At 38.6% G+C, this 25,214-nt stretch overlaps 1 protein-coding gene across 4 annotated transcripts in view; it reads left to right on the top strand.

The window, feature by feature from the left end:
* Positions 1-25,214, top strand: part of PDE6D (phosphodiesterase 6D) — a 50,867-nt gene that overhangs the window by 2,579 nt on the left and 23,074 nt on the right. Inside the window, exons 2-3 of one of the 4 annotated variants that reach the window (XM_081096248.1) lie at positions 17,866-17,945; positions 20,103-20,181. The exons of 1 other annotated variant lie outside the window; for it this stretch is intronic. Coding sequence is in view for 1 of the 3 variants with exons in the window: in XM_081096250.1 (XP_080952376.1) it covers positions 17,896-17,945 (50 nt within the window). In the remaining 2 variants the exon portion in view is untranslated. Of the gene's footprint in view, positions 1-1,853; positions 2,040-17,865; positions 17,946-20,102; positions 20,182-25,214 lie in introns of those variants that run through there. 2 more of the 4 variants (XM_081096250.1, XM_081096249.1) reach the window with 2 other exon arrangements.

Raw genomic sequence — 25,214 nt, 5'->3', positions numbered from 1 at the left:
AGGGCAAGTTCAGGAGACAACCAATTGGTGTGAGAAAGAAAGACACATCACATTGATGTGTGTGTGCCTCTCTCTCTCCTCCTCCCTCACTTCGCTCTTCTAAAAAATCAGTAGAAAAAGTATATCCTCTGGTGAGGATTAACAAAAGGAGAGAGAGAGAGAGAGAGAAGGAAAGGAGTTCTAGGATATGATACTACCTTCAGGGAAAATAAATTTTTTTTTATTAAGAAACTACCTGACTGTTGTCAACCTTTTTTGAGTAAATTTTTTCTGAACTTTCTTTTAGCGTGTCTATTTCTGTAAAAAGTTTTTTTTTAATTGTCATTATATTCTCCTACCACATTGACTATGTTGGTTTTTAAAATTTTGGGGCCAGTTTGGACAACAAATTATGTCCTCTTTTAGTTTATATTTCCCTCAATCACTAGATCCCTAGAGAGGTGATACTGGACTGTGGAGCTATGCTGCCTGCATTGGAATCCCAGCCCTGCATTCCTGGTTTTGTGTCCTTGAGCAACTTCTTTAACTGCTGCCTCAATTTCCTCATCTGTAAGTGGGGATAAAAATAGTACCTATCTCATAGGGTTGTTGTAACCCTAGACCTGTGGTTGGCAAACTGCGGCTCGTGAGCCACATGCGGCTCTTTGGCCCCTTGAGTGTGGCTCTTCCTAAGCCTTAGGAGTACCCTAATTAAGTTAATAACAATGTACCTACCTATATAGTTTAAGTTTAAAAAATGTGGCTCTCAAAAGAAATTTCAATTGTTGTACTGTTGATATTTGGCTCTGTTGACTAATGAATTTGCTGATCACTGCCCTAAACAGAGCACCCAAACTATGAAACTCACTATGCATAGCATTTCCTCTGAGAGTTGTTATGAGAATTAAATGAGACTGCATATAAAATGCTTAGTACAGTGCCTGGCACATATTAAGTAATAAATGTTAAGTGCTGTTATTATTTGTTTTATTAATTATTATTAATAATAACAGTAAAGATAATGTTGCTATAAAGCCATTTATTTTTCTGAGATATAACCAATGTCTTCATGCTGTTATTCTCTTTTCTTACTGAGAAAAATATAATATTTTTAATTTGCCTCTTAGAAAAAATGATTTAATTAATAAGTATTTATGTATACCTAGTGCTTATCTTGTTTTCTAGGAATTAATTACATTCCAATTTATGGCCAAAAGAGAACTACTTTATTTTTTAATATGTTTTTATTGATAATCAGAGAAAGGAAGGGAGAGGAAGAGAGAGATAGAAACATCAGTGATGAGAGGGAATCATTGATCAGCTGCCTCTACACACCCCCTACTTGGGATCAAGCCTGCAACTCTGGCATGTGTCCTCACTGGGAATCGAACCATGACCTCCTGGCTCATGGGTCAATACTCAACCACTGAGCCAACCTGCCAGGCCAAAAGAGAACTAGTTTGCCTCAGAAGGTTTCTAAAAACACCTTTCACTTGTATTCTTGCATTTCCTCTCTATATCCTCTTTGTTGTAGCACCTTGATCTTTGATTTTACTTCCAGTCAAAAATAGTTTGCTTTACATCTTCTATTCACTTAGTTTTCCTTACTAAGAATAGTCAAACTTTTTTTTAATGTCAGTATTGCCTAATAGATGCCTTGGCTAAGTGTTAAAAATGAGTTTGAGATTTATGCTTTCCTAAAATATAGTTTGTGACTATCAACCCCAGTTCTGGTAAAGCAACCAAAGCACCACTCATACATCCAATGAACACTGTTGATCACAGATTGTCCAGTCATGGACTTGATGTAGATTGTGATTGGTAGTGTGTTTTCCAAGACACTCATGCATGGACTCTGAGAGGTTGTTACTATTATCCTGAATGGATTAAGAAGTGAATATAATGTCCTGTTGATTATGTTATTTTGCATTATTTGGGAGGAATTTAGAGTATAATTAGATACTTACAGTCTTCTTCAAACCTAAATTTTTTCCCAGGATTGCGAATATGGTTTATAGTGAAACATTTTAGTGACTTCTGGAGAAATGGACTAGAACATGGTAAGACTCTCATGGAAAATTCTGGTTATTACTATATTTGATAAAGGGCTAGCAATGGTGCTGAGGTGTGGCAGCTCTAGGTTCTTATTAAGCTTAACCTCACTTTTGCCTCACAAGCCTCCTTTACCAGCACCCTGCATCCACAAATCCCCATGACAGAGAAGGACTTGACTTCGGAATGTATAGATCTGTCCTTAATCCTGAGCTTTAGCATCTTTGGGATGTATTTCAACAGCCATCTTATCTAGTATCTGACTGTTTCAACCATTGCTTGAATGCTTAAAACTCAAATTTTAAGAGCAGCATTCTTTTTTATCTTTTGACCTGCTGGTAATTTGAAGCTGAGAAGGGAAGCATATATATTTTTTCTACAGTCCAGTATCCATAAAGATCTCAGCAGACTGGACTAAAGAAGCACACTATTTATGGCAAAGAAGGTGATAGTCCCACTCTAAGAACACACATAGGGAATTTGTTTAGGTACAATGAAGGGGGCGTGCACAGTTAAGTGTACCTGCTCTAGAGGAGAGAGACTTGAAATGTGCCATTTGTTCAATAAATGGAAACTGAAGTTTTAACCTGAAGCTGAAGAGTTGGGCAAGAAACATGAGTATTCTCTTCTAAAGTTTAAAAAAACTAGCCCTGACCAGTGTAACTCAGTTGGTTGGAGCTTCCTCCCCTAAACCAAAAGGTCAGAGGATCAATTCCTGATCAGAGCACGTAACCAGGTTGCAGATTTGGGGCGCGTGCAGGAGGTAAATGATCAACGTTTCTCATATTGATATTTCTCTCCCTCCCTCCCTGCCTCTAAAATCAATTTTTAAAAATCCTTTAAAGTTTAAAAAACTATTATGAAGAAGAAGAATTAAATGTGTTTCATGTGGCTCTAAGAGAAATACAAGACTCAAGAGTGGCAGTTATAGGGGACAGAGTTTAACCCAATTTCTAACAATTAAAGTTACCTGCAAAAAAACTACATTTTCCAGAAAGTATTTTAAATAGCAGATTGATGCCTGTCCATCAAGAGTAATGCAGAGGGAAATTATGTATGCATCAGATGAGGTATTAGAGTGGATGGTCTTCAGAGGACTCAACTCAGATCCTTTTCCAACACTACAATTCTTTGATTTTGTGACAATCTTTCTTGGTTAACAAGAATGCTTTTCAGCGAGTATTTCCATTGAGATATGCACTACACCTAAAATAGGCAAAACATTTTTTTGTGATTTGATGTAATTAAATCAAGCTATTTCCTTTTTGTTTTTCAGACCACTGTTAGATACCATTGAAGTATGTTTAGTGCATTGTGGATCCACTGATTTAGAGTCACAGAGAGCAGTTATTGCCTCTGAATTTAGATAAAGTATACAGAACTAAACATAAATTGCTCTAATATAAATAATACTATAAATATAGCCACAAGAAGAAAGAGGATGCCTAACAATATCTTGCATTTCTATAGTCTTTTTCGGCTTTTCAAAGCACTTTGATACATTATCACAACAACTCTATACAGTATTATCCTTATTTCATAGATAGAAAATTAAGGATTGGAGAGGCTATCACTCAGATGAAGGCAGAACCTTAATTTAAACCTTAACTGCTATTTTCTACAATGTACCATAATGCCTCTCGGGGGAATTAATTTTTTTACTGTATCATTGATTTTGAGTTTAAAGTTTTTTCTCATGTTTAAGTCACAGGTTTATTTTTCACTTGAAAATTATTCTCTTCCATTGTGGTCATATCCCCTATTTTCTTTGATTTCCCTCAACTCTCAGATACAAAAGGCAAGATTTAGCCTAGGATAAGAAAGAATTTTCTAACAATTAGAGTTGCCAGGAAAAAAAAGACATTTTCCAGAAAGTATGTAAACAGCTAGAGCTGCTAAGACAAAATACCATACATTGTGTGGCTTAAACAACAGATATTATTTCTCAACAGTACTGGAAGCTGGAAGGTCCAAGAACAAGGTGCTAGCTGACTTGGTTTCTGGTAGGGGCTCAGTTCCTGGCTTGCAGATGGCCACCTTCTCCGTGTCCTCACATAGTGGAGAAAAAAAATGGATGGGCAGCCCAGCTGGCATGGTTCAGTGAATGAGCGTCAACCTATGAACCAGGAGATCACAGTTTGATTCCCAGTCAGGACATATGTCCAGGTTGCGGGCTTGATCCCCAGTGTGGGGGGTGTGCAGGAGGCAGCCGATCAATGATGCTCTATCATTACTGATGTTTCTGTCTCTCCCTCTCCCTTCCTCTCTGAAATTAATTTTTTTAAATATATATATTTTTTAAGTGGATGGGCAAATCACAGGAGAGTCATAACTATACCATGTGTGGCACCACTGTCTGGGTGACAGTTCTATTTTGAAATGATGGTTCCTGGACAGGTCGCTGCTAAATGAAAGCTTTTTTAAAAGGGCCTAAATCTGAGACTCTAGCCTGATAACTTTCATGGAATAAGAGGTGAGAAATTTAACAGTAAGCCTTTGTTTCTGAGCCATCTTCTGAGCAAAGAGCAAAGGCAAAGACCTCTGTCCATAGTGCTGCCACTTACTGGCGGTTCATTCACATGTTTGTTAGCAGGGTCTGTAAGTGCCAGGTAATTTGCTGAACACGAGATACAAAATGATAAGCTAGTTTTCACATTTAAAGAACTTGTATAAGGGAGAGAAAAAGAAATTAACGATCAGAATATGATGTGATAAGTGCCTAGTAGTATAAAATACTATGGAAACTCAGAGAAAGAATGACTACTGTCAGAGGTGTTGAGAAGACTTCAGAATTGTCATTTGAATAGAATTTTGAAAGATGAGTAGGTGTTGAGCAGTTTAATTTTTCAGATACTGGAGAGTAACAGGAAGGAAAGTGAAGGCATAAAATATGAGGAATGAGTGTTTCAGGAGAGAGTTGGGATCAATAATGAGGATCAAAAACAAGTCCTTAGAATTGCTGGAAATTTCATTCAAAGAATCCTTGAGGTTCTACCTAGAGTCCCCTGATACTGTATAGGTCATTGGTGATCTTTTTGAGAATGGCAGATACTTGAGGAAACAAACTATAATCTGCCAAGATTCGAAAATGGATAATAGGTGAGGAAATAAAGTCACCAAGAGTACAGTAGATTCCTTTTTCAAGAAATCTGGTGATTTAGGAAAGCAGAGATTAAGGGAGTAGCTTGAGTAGATGGAGAGATTTTATTAAAGAATTGAAATTACTTACTTAAGCTATCCAATTTTGTGCAAGTTGCTTAACATCTATTAAAGAAGGATAATGCTTGCTCCATATGCCTTATAGAGATGTTATGAAATAAGTGAAATAATATATGCCAACTCACTTTTTTTTTCAATTTTATTTATTTATTTATTTTTAGGATGCTCTTTTTTTATTGTCTAAACTTTTACATATGTCTCCTTTTTCCCCGCTTGACCCGCTGCCCCCCCCACCAGCCATTCCCACCGCCCTAGTGTCTGTGTCCATTGGTTATGCTAATATGCATGCATACAAGTCCTTTGGTTGCTCTCTAACCGCCCCCCCCCCTCCCCTGCCATTTGTCTCTGGATCTATTCTTGTTCATCAAATGATGTTGATCATTATATCCCACATATGAGTGAGATCATGTGATATTTATCTTTCTCCAACTGGCTTATTTCGCTTAGCATAATGCTCTCCAGTTTCATCCATGCTGTTGCAAATGGTAAAAGTTCCTTCTTTTTTATAGCAGCATAGTATTCCATTGTGTAGATGTACCACAGGTTTTTAATCCACTCATCTGCTGATGGGCACTCAGGTTGTTTCCAAATCTTAGATATCGTAAATTGTGCTGCTATGAACATATGCCAACTCACTTTAAAAATCATAGCTCTACAATGCATTCTGCTTACTATTACATTGTTAACATTTATTTATCTTTGCTTTGAAGTTGCTTTCTATTTTTCAAATTTGTAGGTGTCATGTTTCAGGATGTTGATAAAGCCAGAGTCTTAGTGATTGTTTAAAATATGTCTATTGAGCCGAAACCGGTTTGGCTCAGTGGATGGAGCGTCGGCCTGCGGACTGAAAGGTCCCAGGTTCGATTCCGGTCAAGGGCATGTACCTGGGTTGCAGGCATATCCCCAGTGGGAGATGTGCAGGAGGCAGCTGATCGATGTTTCTCTCTCATCAATGTTTCTAACTCTCTATCTCTCTCCCTTCCTCTCTGTACAAAATCAATAAAATATATTAAAAAAAATATGTCTATTGATTTTTAGAGAGACAGGAAGGGAGAGAGAGAGAGAGAAACATTGATGAGAGAGAAACATCGATAGGCTGCCTCCTGCACGCCTCCACTGGGATGGAGCCTGCAACCCAAGGATGTACCCTGACCAGGAATCAAATCAGCGACCTCTTGGTGCATGGGATGACACTCAACTAACTGAGCCACACCAGCCAGGGCTTAGTGATTGTTTTTTTATTCCAGGCTAAACATCTGAAGCCTTTTTTCACCATCCTGGGAAGTAACTGTGGCTCTTGGACTGATAGCAAAGGAACCCCCCTGAGTGACACATATGTCCCATTTGAAAGCCAAAATCATCTTTGTCTATGCTTTTATTAAGAGTGTTACAACTTGAGGAAGTTGATTTCCCTCTCAATACTGCAGCATTTTTAAAAATCTAGGTAAATTTTTGCCCAGCCAGAGTGGCTCATTTGGTTGAGCGTCGTCCTGTGCACCAAAGTGTTGCCAATTCAAATCCTTGTCAGAACACATACCTTTGTGGTTTGATCCCTGGTTGGGGCATACATAAGGCAACTGATGTTTCTCTCTCTGACTCCCCTCTCTCTAAGCATGTCCTTGGATAAGGATTTTTTAAATAATAATAATTACTAAAACTAAGTAAAATTCAGGGACCTTTCACTGGATTTTGATAGAATTCAAAGAAATGTCCCCATGCCTCCAAAAAACATAAAAAACTGGCTGATCCTTTTGGGAACGTGCCATTGGGAAAAAGGCCTTGTATTATCTCTTCTTCAATCAGGAAATTCTGGGAAGCAAATAAAAATGCAAAGGGAGTCTCTAAGAATATCTTTGGATATGTCTATTGTAGCTTGTTTCTGACCAGTTTCAGGTACATATAGGCACATATCAGTAGAATAATAAACCTACTAGAGAAAGAAAGTGTTTGTTTTTTTTTGTTTGTTTGTTTTTTTGTTTTGAGAAAGAAAGTTTTGTTTCATTGTTTGACTTTGCTAGTGAGAAGGCTGTGTAATGTTTCAAATAGTGATCTTTTTCTCATTACTAAATTACTTACCTCCTCTGTTTCCCAGGCCAGCTTAAATTTTGATTGTATCCTTTCCAAGCATAGTACCTTTGCCAGGGCCAGAGTATTATTTAACAGGGATCTCACCACTGATTACAGTGCTGCATATTATGTTTCAAGGATACTGAAACCTGGTTTCTCAGGGAACCCATTTCTATTTTCTTGTCCACCATAAATAAAAACACCACAAGAAAAATCACTGGGAAATTTTTGGTAGAGACAGATGTTTAAATGTCCACGAATTAAATTGGTGCTTAAGAATGTACTAAAAGACAGGATGCTCTGTATAACCAATGCTTGTGCATAAGAAGCCTAGAAGAAGGGCTTTGACAGAAATGATATTTAAAAATTCATGAAGGTAAAAGAGTAAGAAGAGGAAATGAGTTCCAAAAGTGAGCAAGGAGGAGAGAGTTTGAGAGGGGAGAGATCATAAAGGCAGAGAGTTAAAAGAGAACAAGAAAAAAACACAACAAAAAAAAACCCAGGAAAGCAGAGAAAGGCATTCCTATGATGAAAATGCTCAGGATACCTCTAAATAGAAATTCCCTTTTTTTACTGCTAGTTATAGCTGCTTCACCCCCAGAGGAACGAGAAAGGAGAGGTTTTTCTTTACACCTGTGATCTTGGATTGAAGCTTTACCTTATATTGCTCTGGTCTGCTGTGGTAGACATTAGCATACAGCATTATGTGCTTAGTCAGCCACTTTGCCTGAAAATTCTACTTACCTTGAAGATCCTCAGACAGGTAATGAACCACATGCCCATATATAAGTTACAGGTACTCTGCCAAGTCATGAATTCAACTTAATGCAGAAGGAGCTTTTAAATTCTAATATGTCTTTACCTGCAATTCGGCTGACTGACTTAGCAGTTCTCCTTAGGGAGAATTGGGGGCGGGGGGAGGGGGCGGGGGTTGGTTGATTAGTTTGCTTTTTGTGTTTTGCTGAGCTCCAGCTCTAAGTTTGCCTTTCCACAGCCTGCTGAACCCAGAATAAGGAGTTCTCCTGGTTTGGATTCTAGACACTCTTTAGTGAGCCTTGCTTTCAGATTGCTCAGCTCAAAAGAGAATTCTAATCAACCCCTCTGACTTGCCCTTTGATTCTCAGTGTGGTCCAACACATATTTGAGTGCCAATCATGTGCTGAGTACTGAGAAGAAAGGATAAATAATATAGTGCCAATGGAATTTGACTTGCAAACTTATATGTGTAGTACATTCTGATAAGTACTGCGATGCAGGTGTAAACAAGTGTGCGGGTGCACTGAGAAAGGATCAGATAGCTTTGCCTCGAATTATATCAGGGATTATAATCAGAGAGGAGGTTGACATAGCACTGGGTCATTGAGGAGCATACTGGAGGGTAGGATGCTTGTTCTAAGTCGAGTGGAGCAGTGTATGCTAAAGCACTGAAGCACAAGAACATAATGTCTTTAGGAGTGGTTGGGGGATAGGGTGCATCTGGAGGCTAGGGTAAGAGGTGACTCTGAAGAATGGACTGAATAGCAGAGGCTAGACTGATTATCTTCCTCCCTCCAATAAATCTTTATTTACTCTCTTCCTTTTTTTTTTGTTCTGCTTGTTTATTTTGGTTTTTAGATTCAATTATTGATATTGATTAATTCCTCTAGCTTTTTCTTGCTGGGAAGCTATATCTGTCCTTTGATTCTAAATGATAACTTTGCTGAATAGAGAAATCTTGGTTGTAGGTCCTTGCTTTTCATCACTTTGAATATTTCTTGCCACTGCCTTCTGGCCTACAAAGTTTCTGTTGAGAATCAGTTGACAGTCTTATGGGAGGATTCCCTTGTAGGTAACTGTTTTTCTCTTGCTTTTAAGATTCTCTCTTTGTCTTTAACCTTTTGCATTTTAATTATGGTTTGTCTTGGCGTAGGCCTCTCTCTCTTGACTTCTTTACCAAGGCTTATAGTAATTTATTATACTTACTGCCCTCCCGGTTGCCTATTGATTTTCTATTCTGCATAAAATTGTCCTTTCTACTTGACACTATCTTCCTATCTCAGCCTTCTCTATTAACTTATACCCCTTATTTTTAAAAAAAATCAACATTCCACAAACCTATTTACAAAGCCTAAACTTTATATATTCCTCAGAAATGTGTATGTCTGAGGATAAAAGGACTTTTATTGTACACTCACACAGGTTAAACTGAGACCCTGTCAGAGCAGAGGTCTTTCTATCCTAGACAGTGCTTCTTATATTATCAATGGTAAAGAACCAGGTTTTAACTTCTAATCCTTCACAGGCTGATATTCTTAGGAATTAAGTGAAAATAAATTCCTAGAAATGTGGCATACAAAATAAAAGTAAAAAGTTTTTATTATTAAAGGCAACAAATAAATTACTCTGCTAGATTGCTATTAAAATTTTTAAATACTTATCTTGTCACAGACTAGTAACAAATGGGTTCACAAACTAGCACCAGTTTGTGGACCACATTTTGAGTAGCACAGCTATAGAATTCCTCAATACAGCTTGTGCCTGATATGCAGTAGAACTTCAGTGCATGTTTGGGGAATAAATAGTGAATGAGATGGTTAGCCTGATTATAGTAATAGGAAGGAAAAAACAACAGTCACGGCTCTCTTTGGAGAGTTGGAGGGAAATGGTTGAGAGGGTAAAGAGTACTGTAATAATATTACCCTCGATGCAAAATAATCTTATTCTCATCAGTCTTTCTGAAGGTCTATCCTTTGGCTCTCTACTGAGGCAGATATACACTAGCAAATCACCTGGGTCAATTTCTGAGACATGTTCATTTTTATCTTGCCAAATATGTAAAGCTTACTCTAAATATCTGCAGAAAAATGTCAACCCACTTACCTGATTTAGCTCTCACAAGCAAATCTGCAGGTGGCTAGAATTGATTTAAAATACTAACCATTGTCTTCTAATCAAAGCATCTCTACGTGTAATAATATGGACCATACTGTCAAATGCTTTTTCTGCCTGAGGTTTTTCCCATTTCCTTCTGTGTCTTCTCAGAAGATTAGCTGAATAGGGTAATAAGTCTTTATCAAAAACTTTGTAACTAACAAGCCTTCTATGGCCATTAAGGTAATTTCATATTGCTTACAACACTGCAAATTTTCGGTTCAGTGAAAATACAAGGAATTCATGGTGTCGTTCAGGGGATAGGAAAGTAGGAGATCTATTTTTTAATATTGAAACACATAGCTGCATTCAAAGGAGGTCATTATTTTGAAATATGTGAACTTAATGTTTGAATGCAACTTACAATAGGGAAGTTTTGTTATTATAAGTACAACTAGAGTCCTGGTGCACAAAATTCGTGCCTGGCCGGTGATCAGGGCCAATTTGTGGGTGACCGGCAGGGCGATCGGCAGGGTGACACACACCCTGGCTGGCCTGGGGCCTGCGGGCTGGGGGCAGCTCCTGTGTTGAGCGTCTGCCCTCTGGGTGTCAGTGTGCATCATAGCGACTGGTCGTTTCACCATTTGTTCCACCATTCAGTCAATTTGCATATTAGGCTTTTATTATATAGGATTCTGTGTCCATTGTAGATCAGTACAGCATCAATAACTCAATACATCATCCTCATTCTCTACTAGCCATATCCCAAGAGGGCATTGTTAGGAAGGGCAAACAAACCATTTCATGGTATATTTGAGGGTCTGCCTGCTTTTCTTACCCTCTCAACAGTTCCCTTAGCTCTTCTAGGTCTGGAGGCCTGTCCTCACAAAGATACTCAGGACCCGCAACTGCCTAAAGCCACTTTCTTTCCAAGAGTATGTAGTGTGGACAGACCTCTGTCTGAATGATAGCTATGTTAGTTACTAACTGTAAGTTCCTGAGAAATGTCTTCAACTTCTGAGAGCACTACTATTTCATGTGGGTGTCAGTATCCTATATAATAAATGAGTAATATACAAATTGACCCTAACAGCAGAACGACCAGTCGCTATGATGTGCACTGACCACCAGGGGGCAGACGCTCAACACAGGAGCTGCCCCATGGTGGTCAGTGTGCTTCCACAGGGGGAGCTCCACTCAGCCACAAGCTGGGCTGACAGGTGACAGCGCAGTGGCGGTGGCGGTAGCCTCTCCCACTTCCACAATGCTAAGGATGTCCAGCTGCGGGAGCGGGCCTAAGCTGTCAATCAGACATCCCCCAAGGGCTCCCAGGCTGCCAGAGGGATGTCTGACTGCCAGCTTAGGCCCAGTTCCCCAGGGAGCGAGCCTAAGCTGGCAGGTGGACATCCCCCAAGGAGTCCCAGACTGCGAGAGGGTGCAGGCCAGGCTGAGGGACTCCCCCAAGTGCATGAATTTTCATTTACCAAGCTTCTAGTTAAATTATATAAAATTGAAAAATAGAAAAGAGGTACTCTTAGTACAGCACTTGGCATATGTATTGAATGTAGGTACTCAAATATTACTTTTTTTTTACATTGCCTCCTCTTTCTTTGAGGACTAACTATAAGCAATGAATATAGCCAGGTGCCAAATAAGTTTGGAAATATTGTTCATCTTTTTCCTGGTCTTATACTGTACATTTATCAAGTTAAACAAGACTGTTAGAAAGCTAGCTCTGAGGAATGCAAGAATTAGGACTTTGTCTGCATTGATAATGAACCATAAATTAAGAATTATTTAACTTTATAGCCATTATTAGGCTAATACAATCAGTGGGGTTTCCCTTAGCCTTTGGAGATTTTTTTTAAATGTTTGTTTTTTTTTTAAATATATTTTATTGAGTTTTTACAGAGAGGAAGGGAGAGAGATAGAGAGCTAGAAACATCGATGAGAGAGAAACACCGACCAGCCGCCTCCTGCACATCTCCCACCGGGGACGTGCCCGCAACCCAGGCACATGCCCCCGACCGGAATCGAACCCGGGACCCCTCAGTCCGCAAGCCGACGCGCCATCCACTGAGCCAAACCGGCTTCGGCTGCCTTTGGAGATTTTATAGAAACTCAGAAGAAAGACCAGAACCTGAGTCTTGGGCTAATATCTGTTCTCCTAGTCCTGACTGGACTGGTTGTCTAGTGACATCTCTCACCATGGGAATGTGGAAAAGACCAACTCCTCAACTGGTACTAGATCTGTTACCTGAACATTGTTGTGGCTTTCTTGATTTTATACAATTTAATGTGGTTCAATAATTTCTGGGAAGCTTGCCTAAACTAGAAAAGTGCCTCTAGTCATGCAACAAGTCCTCTTTATAAATATGTCTTTTACTCATCAAGGATATATAATAAAAGACCAAGAATCAGGGACCCCAAAAGTGAATGAGTTCTGCCCTGTGGAATACACTAGCAGCATAATCTGGCATTCCATAACACCAAAAGGCATCCTGTATCCTGCAATATTTGGAAGTGCCTTTCTAGCCTCATGTGCTGGAGGGACTGCTTGGCCTATACCCGTGTTCGGCAAACTGCGGCTCGCGAGTCACATGCGGCTCTTTGGCCCCTTGAGTGTGGCTCTTCCTAAGCCTTAGGAGTACCCTAATTAAGTTAATAACAATGTACCTGCCTATATAGTTTAAGTTTAAAAAATTTGGCTCTCAAAAGAAATTTCAGCCCTAACCGGTTTGGCTCAGTGGATAGAGCGTCAGCCTGCGGACTCAAGGGTCCCAGGTTCGATTCTGGTCAAGGGCATGTACCTTGGTTGCGGGCACATCCCCAGTAGGGGGTGTGCAGGAGGCAGCTGATTGATGTTTCTCTCTCATCAATGTTTCTAACTCTCTATCTCCCTTCCTCTCTGTAAAATAAATAAATAAAATATATTTAAAAAAATAAAAAACTGAAAGAATTCTAACAGATAACACTTCCCATTTAAAAAAAAAAAAAAGAAAGAAAGAAATTTCAATCGTTGTACTGTTGATATTTGGCTCTGTTGACTAATGAGTTTGCCGACCACTGGCCTATACCATAAGCTTTAGGGATCATGACGTATTCATCTTCTATCCCCAGGTCTTGAGTATAGTCTGTTCCTGATACAGACTGGGCAGATAGGATAGCAGATCGTGTCATATGAATGTTAAGAGAATGGATGTTGAAATCAGGCACTCAAAAATCAACTTTATGACTTATTGGCTTTATGACCTTTGAGCATGTTACTTGCCATCCCTAAACCACAGATTCCTCATCCATATAAGAACTATAATAATGCCTATTTCATAGGTTTGTGAGGATTAATTTAGATCTGGATAAAGAACTTAGCCAATGCCAAACCGGTTTGGCTCAGTGGATAGAGCGTGGGCCTGCGGACTGAAAGGTCCCGGGTTCGATTCCGGTTAAGGGCATGTACCTTGGTTGCGGGCACATCCCCAGTGGGAGGTGTGCAAGAGGCAGCTGATCGATGTTTCTCTCTCATCGATGTTTCTAACTCTCTATCCCTCTCCCTTCCTCTCTGTAAAAAATCAATTAAAAAAATTATATATATATATATATATATATATATATATATATATATATATGAACTTAGCCAATATCTGGCACTCAGTACATGTTAGCCATGATCATTATAGATCAGTGATACTGTTACTATTGTGCATGTTACTGCCAAAGATTCTTACACCCAAAAGATGTGTAACATGAATCATCTAACAATAGAATTCTTGGTAAAGTCTTCCCCTTTAGTTTTTTCTATTCATTTAAACAGAAATTTTCTTAGGTATGGCCCATTTGATAAGAAGTGTCTGATAAAGTGTACCAGCTGGTTTATATCATTGCTCTAGATAATTTTATTTATACATGTATATTTTTTAAATTGATTTCAGAGAGAAAGGGGGTGGGGGGAGAGAGAAACATCAATAATGAGAGAGAATCATTGATCAGCTACCTCCTGCATGCCCCCTACTGGGGATCAAGCCTGCACCTTGACCGGAATTGAACCTGGGACTCTTCAGTCCGCAGGCTAATGCTCTATCCACTGGGCCAAACCAGCTAGGGCCAGAAAATATATGAAAGTTTTCCTATTTTATTATTTTTAGAAGTTATTTTGGAGGAATAATGATCTGGTGGGGACTTATGAATATTTTTAAATATTTACTTTGTCAGTTTAAAAATAAGCTAAACATTTCAATTTCCATGGGAAAGCCCTCAGGGAAAAAAACTTCATTTGTTGTTGTTGTTGTTATATCTCTAGTGAAGTTTAGAAATTTGAAGACTGTATTGCCAAGAAGCTGCAAAGAGCCCCTATCTTGGAGCTGCTTCTTGTTCTCTCTGCACAGTAAAAGAAGCATTTGGGAAAATAGTCCATTGTTTGTTGTTGGTTCCTAAAGCGCTGCCAGGGGAGACTTATACTCCTGGGTCTCTTCTTATGTCCCCAGCAGGGCGTTGATGAAAGGTGGTTATTAATCTGCACCAACTTCAGTTTATTAGCTGTATTAGTTCCCAAACATGTTTTTGGCAGAGAAATAAATTCTGCAAGTCCCCTTATAGTGTTTATCCTTTTCCAGCACTGTAGCCAAGGGTTTTGTTTTTTTCAAGCAATTTTTTAGACATTTCATCTTTTTCCCTCACTGCCCACCTCTCTTCTCCCCCATGCTTGCCTTCCATCCTTTGTGCACACAAAATATTTAAGCCCCAGTGACTGTTTTCCCTTGAAAAATGTGTTGCTATTTCAAACTTTTAGTTTTATAAGAACTTATTTCCTAGAAACATCTTTTAACTCCCAGTATGAATTCTTTATTTAACCACTGTAGACCACCCCTCCCTATGTGGTGGTTGAGAATATGGGCTTTAGTGTCTATAATTTTTTCTTTCCGTTCTTTAAAAGGCTTTTTTCCCCAGAACCTAAAGCTACTCAAAGTCTGGTCTCTGGACCAGTGGCTGGTTAGAAATGCAGAATCTCAGGTCCCACCCCAGACCTACTGAACTGGAATCTATATTTTGACAAGATCTGAATGTGATTTGTATATACATCAAAGTTTAAGATCATGTTTTGCTCAAAGTAGTGATTCTTAACCCTGGCTGTTCAGTATAATCACCTGGGGAATTTTGAAAAAGTCAGATGCCTGGGTTCCATCTCCAGAGATTCTGATTTAATTGGTCTGGGGGGTGGCCCAGGCATTGGGAGTTTTAAACATTCCCCAAGTGAGTCTAATATGCAGCCAAGGTTTAGACCACTCTTGTGCACGAATTTATAATTTGCCCTAGTTTCTTAGGATATCATTAGGTATAAATCAAGGCAAGACTAATAACTAAAAAAAAAAAAAAAAAAGAAAAAGAAAAAACCTATATTTTTTTAAATTACACTTTTTGGGAGGATGTATATATGAATAGAAAAACATTGGAAATATAGACCCCCCAAAATATTAAATGGTAATCTCTGGGTTATAGGATTATAGCTATATGTTTTGTCCTTTATTTTCCAAACTTTCTATAATAGCCATGAATTCTGTTGGTTAAAAATCCTCACATGTGTATATATACTTTTTAGTAAATGTAATCACATTCTATGTGTTTTGTGAATTGCTTTTTAATTTTTTAAAATTTTTATCTTTTTTCACATATCCGTATATTACAAATATTTTCTCATATCTTTAAATATAATTTACACAGGCTTTTATATTGCTTAAAGTGAATCCTGACCCAGGATGACTGGATTTTTACTTTAACATGTATGTTAAACTGACTAGGTAGGGCCTTTGAGAGACTGACTGATTAACTCTTGGAAACCTTCAGTATTTGGAAGCTTTTCTTGTCCACAGAAGGCAAGATGTTTAGATGGAGATGTCGAAACTGCAGTGAGGTCAGATCAGACCTTCCCAGAAGTTTTTCTAACTATTGTTAAATGAGTACCAGCATTTGTTTGAGCTATAAACCTAACACATAGAGCTGGACTTTACCATCCCAAAAGATACTGCACCACAGGGAATTCTTAATGATGTTTGGATTGCAACTTATGTGTCCTATTGGATGGAATTATATTTCTAAACTTCCTCTTCAAATCCTTTTTGGTTTAGTTGGAATTGTGTTTCAAGACAACTAGCATCTCTTACAGCTTCCTCTGTGGAAATTATGCGTGGAAAGCTGGAAAATCCTTAGGGAACCTCAATGATGTGTAGTTGGCCAAGCTATGTTGTAATCAAAGCAAATTAAGTGCATCCTCTTTCCCAAACTTTGGGAATAACAGTTTTACAACTTAAAAAAAAAATCTTCCTGCCCGGCCAGCATGGCTCAGTGGTTGAGTGTCGACCTATAAACCAGGAGGTCACATTTCAATTCCCGGTCTAAGCACTTGCCCAGGTTCTAGGCTCGATCCCCAGTGATGGGATGTGCAGGAGGCAGCCAATCAATGATTCTTGTCATTGATGTTTCTATCTCTCCCTCTCCTTTCCTCTCTAAAATCAGTAAAAATATATATTTGTATTTTTTAAATATATTTTATTGATTTTTTACAGAGAGGAAGGGAGAGGGATAGAGAGTTAGAAACATCGATCAGCTGCCTCCTGCACACCCCCCACTGGGGATGTGCCTGCAACCAAGGTACATGCCCTTGACTGGAATCAAACCTGAGACCTTTTAGTCCACAGGCCAATGCTCTATCCACTGAGCCAAACCAGTTAGGGCAAAATATATATTTTTAAATCTTCCTATAAAATTGTTCTGTCCTTAACCCAGTTAAATTGCATTATATGGGAAGAGAATAATTTGCTAATGATCTCTTTACAAAAAGAAGAAAGGAGATACATTCTGCATTTGGGGAACTTTTTTGTCTTTTATTTCTATTTTTTTAAATATGTTTTTGTTGAGTTCAGAGAGAGGAAGGGAGAGGGAGAGGGAGAAGGAGTGGGAGAGAGATAGAAACATCAATGAGCCCAGCCGGCATGGCTCAAGTGGTTGAGCGTAGACCTATGAACCAGGAAGTCACAGTTCGATTCCTGGTCAGGGCACATGCCTGGGTTGTGGGCTCAATCCCCAGTGTGGGGTGTGCAAGAGATAGCCAATCAGTGATTCTCTCATCTATGATGTTTCTGTTTCTCTCTTCCTCTCCCTTCCTCTCTGAAATCAATAAAGATTAAAAAAAATTTTTTTTTTAAAGAAACATCAATGATGAGAGAGAACCATCGATTAGCTGCCTCCCAGATGCCCCCCATTGGGGATCGAGCCCACTACCTGGGAATGTGCCCCGACCTGAAACCCAACAGTGACCTAGTTCATAGGTCAATGCTCAACCACTGAGCGATGAGCTGGGCATTGGGAAATCTTTTTAAAGATGCATACTATTTTCCTCTGCAAAAGAAAAGTTCTGTTTGTCACCTTTTTACCTCATTTAACCTTTTCCCAACCAAAATCACTATATAAAAGGTTCAGAAATATGCAGTGTTTAGTTTCAGAGCAATAGGCTTAATATTTCATTCACAGAATTAACAAAGCTTTTAAACTTAGCATTCTGAGGAGAAAGATTCCAAGGCATTTCACAAACTGAAGAAGACTTCAGGAACTGTACTCATCGACTAGGGATGTGTGTTCCCTTTCAGTAGTATTTGATCTGAGTTTGTGCCTTTACTTCTGAGTTTGTGCCTTAACTTGAGATGGTAGTGCTATCGGCCTTGGCTATCTTGCCTGGATATGCAAATCAGGAAGAGACCAGACACCTGGGCATGGCACAGTACTGAAAGGTGATACGGGTTTGTGAGTGTATATTCAGCTTTGGAGGCATGTTTTAGACACTGATACTTATCTTATCTCACAAGACCAGATCACAAGCAAGCCAAAGATGGTACTTTGTACAAGCCTTCATTATAGATAGCCCTTCTCACATTGCATTGTAATTATTCTTTTACCTGGTGGTTTTTCCTACCTGGAGGAGAACTCCAGGGAGCATGCACAGAGAGCATGTCTAAATGTTGGACAAATGAAATGTCTAGTTCAACCGTGTTATAATCCAAAACTCTTTGGTCATATTCAAATCTGGGTTAACTTGATTTTTTTTCACCAATTAAAAGTTGATCACTAGTTAACACTAGTGTTTAACAACTGTAAAGTAGATGACTATTCTGCACTTTCTAGAGGGAACATAATTATGAAACCTATTTAAAATTATATCAAAAGTTGGGGATTGGTTTTTTATTTATGTTCACAATGATATTATGTTTTGGATGTTAATCAAAATATCAGTCAGTGTCTTAACTCTTTTGCTTTGTTTTGTTTTGTTTTGTTTTTTGTTAATTCTCACCCAAGGATATTTTCCATTGATTTTTAGAGATAGTGGAAGGGAGGAAGAGGGAGAGAGAGAGAAACATCAATGTGAGAGAGACACATGCATCGGTTGCCTCCCGCATGCGCACAGAGCCTGGGATCTACCTGTGACCCAGGTAGTGCCCCTAACCCAGAATCAAACTCGTGACCTTTTGGTGTGCAGGCCGACACTCTACCATTGAGCCACATGGGCCAGGGCCTTAACTGTTAAATAAGATATGAAAACACAAATTAAGGAAAGAATATTTCTCTGGTCACTGATATAGTAAATTAAATGAATAAAACACGTTTGATTTTTGGATTGTCTTGTATTGCCCTATAAAGCATTATTTTGACTTCTTCACTATTAATCAAAAGCTACTTGTGGTAGTCAGTGTGGAGTTTTTTCATCCTGAGTAACAGTTTTTTTATTTTTTAAAAAATGAAATATATTATTGAGATTAGTATAGAATATATATTATATTGTATATTAAACTATGTTTCAGTATATATCAAATTGCTATTTAAAATTAGTTTCAGAAAATATGCCGAAACCGGTTTGGCTCAGTGGATAGAGCGTCGGCCTGCAGACTGAAAGGTCCCAGGTTCGATTCCGGTCAAGGGCATGTACCTAGGTTGCGGGCACATCCCCAGTGGGAGATGTGCAGGAGGCAGCTGATCGATGTTTCTCTCTCATCGATGTTTCTAACTTTCTATCTCTCTCCCTTCCTCTCTGTGAAAAATCAATAAAATATATTTTAAAAATAAATAAATAAAAAAAATAAAATAAAATAAAGAAATATTCTAACCCTAGCCGGTTTGGCTCAGTGGATAGAGCACCGGACTGAGGACTGAAGGTTTCTGGGTTCCAATCTGGTCAAGGCATGTACCTTGGTTGCAGGCTCCTACCTGGCCCAGGCCCAGGCCCTGGTCAGGGCTTGTGCAGGAGGCAACCAATTTATGTGCTTCTCTCACATCGTTATTAATCTCTGTCTTTCCTCTTTCTTCTACTCTCTCTAAAAATCAGTGGAAAAATATCCTCGGTTGAAGATTAAAAACAAAATAATAATAAAATCAGTAAATACCTTTTAAAAAAAGGAATGTTCTATACAAAAGAGTGATTTCTTTATAAACTTAGGAGGTGGCTTAGTAAAGTATGGCCTATCTCTACCTCTCACTAGTTATGAGGCTTTAAATAAGTCTGTTAATATCTCTGGGGTGTTTCTTCATTTTTAAAAGGATAGGGTCAGCTGAGATAATATGTGTAAAAGTAATTTATAAACTTTAAGAGACTATGCAAATGAATTATGGATTTCATTAATAGCCTTAGTAGGTTTGATAGCTGATTCTGTATTTTTTTTTTGTTTTGTTACTATCAAAGGATTGGTTTAGAAAACATTAGAGTGGAAGGTATATTTGGGCATGAGAAATAACTATTAAGCTTTTCATATATCTACAGAGTTCATATGCAGAACAGACTTTTTTTGTCATTTATAAAATAAAAGTTCAAAAAAAGGTGGAACAGGTTGTGTTAGACTCTCCCTAGTGTTTTCTTTTTTCAGTTTTATTGAAAAATGTTTTTTTCTTTTGTTTTTCAGAATAGATCCAGACCAAGAATACATTTTAGCTTTGTGCTAGATCCTTTGTATTCTTACAGACCCCTTTTTCACATGCTTAGTAAGTGTCTCTCTGATTATTAGATTTTTGCCTTTTGAAATATTTATTACCCTTTTGTTAATTTTGAAGACTTTTTCTTGATATATCTCTACAATTCTTTTTAAAATATATATAACAGCCTTATTGAGATATATGATGTAAATCCACTATATCATACAATTCACCCATTTTAAATGTACAATTCAATGATTTTCACTGTATTCACAATGTTGTGCAACTATCAACACAATCTTTTAGAACCTTCATCACCCCAAAAAGAAACCCTGTGTCCATTGGCAATCACTCCCCATTTCCCCTGCCCTTCCACTCCAGCCTGGGAAACCATGAATCTACTTTTTATCTCTATAGATTTGCATATTCTGGATATTTCATATAAATGGAATCATAGAATATGTAGTCTTTTGTTCTGGCTCCTTTCACTTAAGATTGTATTTTCAAAGTTTATATTATAGCATGTATCAGTATCTAGTCCTTTTTTCATTCCAAATAATAGTCCATTGTGTGAATATACCACATTTTATTTATTCATTTATCAGTTGATGAACATTTGGATTGTTTCCACAGTTTTGGATATTATGAGTAATGCTGATATGTACAAGTTTTGTGTGAACATATGTTTTCATTTCTCTTGGGCATAAATTTAGGATTGAAATAGCTGGGCCATATGGTCACTCTGTTTAACCTTTAGAGGAGCTGCCCGACTCTTCTAAAGTGGCTGCACTATTTTACATCTCTACCAGCAGTGTATGAGGGTTCCAGTTTATCTACATTTTAATCAACACATTTTATTGTGTCTTTTTTTTTACCCATTCTAGAGGGTATAAAGTGGTACCTTCTTGAGGTTTTGCATTTCCCTAATGACTAGTGATTTGAGCATCTTTTCATTATTTATTGATCATTTGTATACCGTATATTTGGAGAAATGTCTATCCAGATTCTTGCCCATTTTTTAGTTGGATTGTCTTACTATTGAATTGTAAGAGTTCTTTGTATAGCCTGGATACAATTCCCTTATCAATGATTTAAAAATATATCCCTTTTTTTCTTTTTTCCTTTTTTTTTTAAATATATTTTATTGATTTTTTACAGAGAGGAAGGGAGAGAGATAGAGAGTTAGAAACATCGATGAGAGAGAAACATCGATCAGCTGCCTCCTGCACATCTCCTACTGGGGATGTGCCAGCAACCCAGGTACATGCCCTTGACCGGAATCGAACCTGGGACCCTTCAGTTCGCAAGCCGACGCTCTATCCACTGAGCCAAACCGGTTTCGACCCTTTTTTTCTATCAATATATTTTTGTATTGATTTCAGAGAGGAAGGGAGAGGGAGAGAGCAATAGAAACATCAATGATGCCGAAACCGGTTTGGCTCAGTGGATAGAGCGTCGGCCTGCGGACTGAAAGGTCCCAGGTTCGATTCCGGTCAAGGGCATGTACCTGGGTTGCGGGCACATCCCCAGTAGGAGATGTGCAGGAGGCGGCTGATCGATGTTTCTCTCCCATCGATGTTTCTAACTCTCTATCTCTCTCTCCCTTCCTCTCTGTAAAAAATCAATAAAATATATTTAAAAAAAAAAAAAAAAAAAAAAAAAAAGAAACATCAATGATGAGAGAGAATCATCAATCGGCTGCCTCCTGCATGCCCCGCACTGGGGATCGAGCCTGCAACCCGCACATGTGCCCTTGACCAGAATTGAACCCGGGACCTTTCAGTCTGCAGGCCGACACTCTATCCACTGAGCAAAACTGGATAGGGCTCCATATGAATGTTAGAATCAGTTTGTCAATTTCTGGAAAACCAACTGGGATTTTGATAAGGTTTAAGTTGAACCTATAGATCAATTTGGGAAGTACTGTCATCTTAACAATATTAATTAGTCTGATTCCTGTAATGCTCCCTAGACCTATAGGAGAGAATAACAAAAAGCATTGTAAAGAATAAAGTTCTTGTACTAGCTGGTTTGGCTCAGTGGATAGAGCGTCGACCTGCGGACTGGAGGGTCCCAGGTTCGATTCCAGTCAAGGGCACATGTTTGGGTTGCAGACTTGCAGGAGACAGCCTATCAATGATTCTCTCTCATTGTTGATGTTTCTATCTCCCTCTCTCTTCCTCTCTGAAATCAATAAAAACATTAAAAGTTTTTTTTTTAAAAAAAGGAATAAAGTTCTTTGCTTTTCTTCCACAAGTAAAGAGCCTCTGGGGAGAATTTGACAAGTGAATGAACAAAGGGGAAACCTCCAAACCCTGTTTTCCGTCAATCCCAGCCTCCCAACTAAGGGAGTTTCATATACTGAGCCTTTGGGTTTCCAGAGGCAAACAGTGGGCTGTCCCATACTGATAGGCATGTATATTCCACTCCTTCTGACCTCCAAAGCATCTGAGATGTTTAGAGACGGTAAAGCAGTAAGGCATGTTTATTTCCTAAGTAGATGAACCTTTTGTTTTTTACCCTCTAAGCCAGTGGTTCTCAACCTTCTGGCCCTTTAAATACAGTTCCTCATGTTGTGACCCAACCATAAAATTATTTTCGTTGCTACTTCATAACTGTAATGTTTCTACTGTTATGAATCATAATGTAAATATCTGATATGCAGGATGGTCTTAAGTGACCCCTGTGAAAGGGTCGTTCAACCACCAAAGGGGTCGCGACCCACAGGTTGAGAACCACTGCTCTAAGCCAACCATGTCAAACTCAAAGGCTAACACGGGCCAAACAAGGTTTAAGTTTATGTGAGCCGCAAAAAACAAAAGCTTCAATTTTCATAGAAACGTAGGTTTATTTCAATAGAGACATGCTGAATACAAAGGGCTGAAATAAATGAGTAATTGTTAACATAAAATAATAGAACATTTTAATAAAAATTATTATTTTTTCTTGAACATTAACTTACCAGACACTGAATAACTGCACAAATTAATAAGCGTAACGCAAATAAACCTATTTTTCTTGTTCTCCAAAAGTGAAATATTTTCTGTTGCACACACCAAACAAGTCAGTACAAGTCAGTATAAGACGTGGCAATTGGCTGCTAAAATATTTGCTGCTAGTATTAGTGGAGAGAAATGGTGTGTCTGCGCATAAGGCAGTAAAGGGAAATGAATGCAACACGATTATAGTAATCAGTCATTAGCAAATGTTGTAGTTCATTATTAACTAGAGGCCTGGTGCATGAAATGAATGCAGTCGGGGGGCGTCCCTCAGCCCAGCCTGCGCCCTTTCACAGTCCAGGACCCCTCGGGGGATGCCCGCCTGCAGGCTTAGGCCCTGGGAATCAGGCCTGAGCCGGCAGTCAGACATCCCTCTCGCAGTCCGGGGCGCTCAAAGTCTGGGACTCCTTGATCCTTACTGCCCGCCTGCAGTGGAGGCGGGAGAGGCTCCCACCACTGCCGCTGCACTCGCCAGCCATGAACCCAGCTTCTGGCTGAGCAGTGCTCCCCCTATGGGAGTGCACTGACCACCAGGGGGCAGCTCCTGCATTGAGCATCTGCCCCCTGGTGGTCAGTGCACTTCATAGTGAATGGTTGTTTCACTGTTCAGTCGATTTGCATATTAGGGTTTTATTATATAGGATAATTATGTATAACAGTGTATTGTAAAAATTAAGGTATGAAATTTTTATTAAAGTGTTTCTTACATATCATTATATTGGCTGGGCCCCAAAAATATTCATTGTGGGCCAACATGCGGCCTGTGGGCTGCGAGTTTGACATGCTTGCTTCAAGCCTTTACCATTCCTGGACATGAGAAGTTTGCTTTTTGTTGTTGTTTTATGGCTGTTGGTTTCTTTTGTTTGACTTTTTGGAGGAGTTCTTTAAACTTTATCAGCCAAAACAGTTTGAGAGTTAGCAAGATAAAATTTTATCTTTAGCTCAGAGGCTGTGATTTTTCAGCCTGAAAATGTTAGACTCATAAAGAGGCCTAAGCTGTAATGATTCCACTGGAAATCAGTTTGTAAACATAATTACAATATCAGTTAATATTATGGCCCATTTTTGTGTTGAATTTTACCAAAAAAAAAATTTAGCTATATGTAGTTGTACTTTCATGTACTAGATTAGAGTAAAGAATAAATAGTTGTGGGGTCTGTCCTTCCCATGCCCTTTAGGGTTTTGTCTTTCTGACTCTTCAGACTCACATTCTTTTAAATGTTACCTTTGGGAAAGTTGGCCTCTTTTGTACGCAGAAGGCTTGGCTCTTTCTCTTAAGAGCCTCTCTTTTTTCCTCAGAAAACTAAAGAGTATAAAGAATGCTTTTTGCTGATGGAAACCTGGTTTTTGTTTTTGATGCCTGATGGCATGATTTCTCACTCTGGATATGATCTTTTTCTCTCTTGTAACAAAGCATGGAGCTTCTAGTGTGCTTTCTCTCTGAAAGTCAAAGGGTCGTGGCAGTCCCTAGAGGAAAGCATAGGCTCTGGCTGTCTGGAGATCGATGTTGAAGCCAGATCTAGTGACAGTGATCAGTTCTCCCTGAGGGAACTCTCTCTCCAGGTAAGGAAAGGACAGAACTGGCTCATTAGGTCTGCTCAGTGATCATTCATAGAACTCCTAGGCAATTTTCAGTCTTAAAACTCGATCAATCAGAAAATCACCTGCATCTTCATCCCACTGTTAACTAGCTGTTTAATATTGGTAAAGTTTTCAATGTCTCCAAAACTTAATTTTCCCACTCAGAAAGCGATGTAATAGAGTTAAATGATACTTAACTCATGGGGTTTTGTGTATAAAGCACCTTATACAGGGCTTTGGCACATGAGTGTTAATGAGATAAAGTATATAAAGTATGAAGAAACAAGACCTAAATAAAGAAGTTTAAATGTAAGAAATAAAATAACAGCGCACACAAAAAAGACTATACTCAGAGAAAAGAGTGATTTTGACAATAATGTTAACCCTTTGAGTGCCAACCAATATCCTAGGAACTATGCTAAAATTGCCAAGGCATTTTTGATTTTACAGCAGCTTAGGAAAAAAATTATGAATCGCAAGTAAATGAAGTTACATATTCAAAAACTTAAGGAAACCTTTACT

The sequence above is a fragment of the Myotis nattereri genome, assembly GCF_964212035.1.
Source record: "Myotis nattereri genome assembly, chromosome: 7".
Classification (NCBI taxonomy): Eukaryota; Metazoa; Chordata; class Mammalia; order Chiroptera; family Vespertilionidae; genus Myotis; species Myotis nattereri.
The sequence above is the reverse complement of the archived record's forward strand: the minus strand, read 5'-3'. Positions and strand labels throughout refer to the sequence as shown.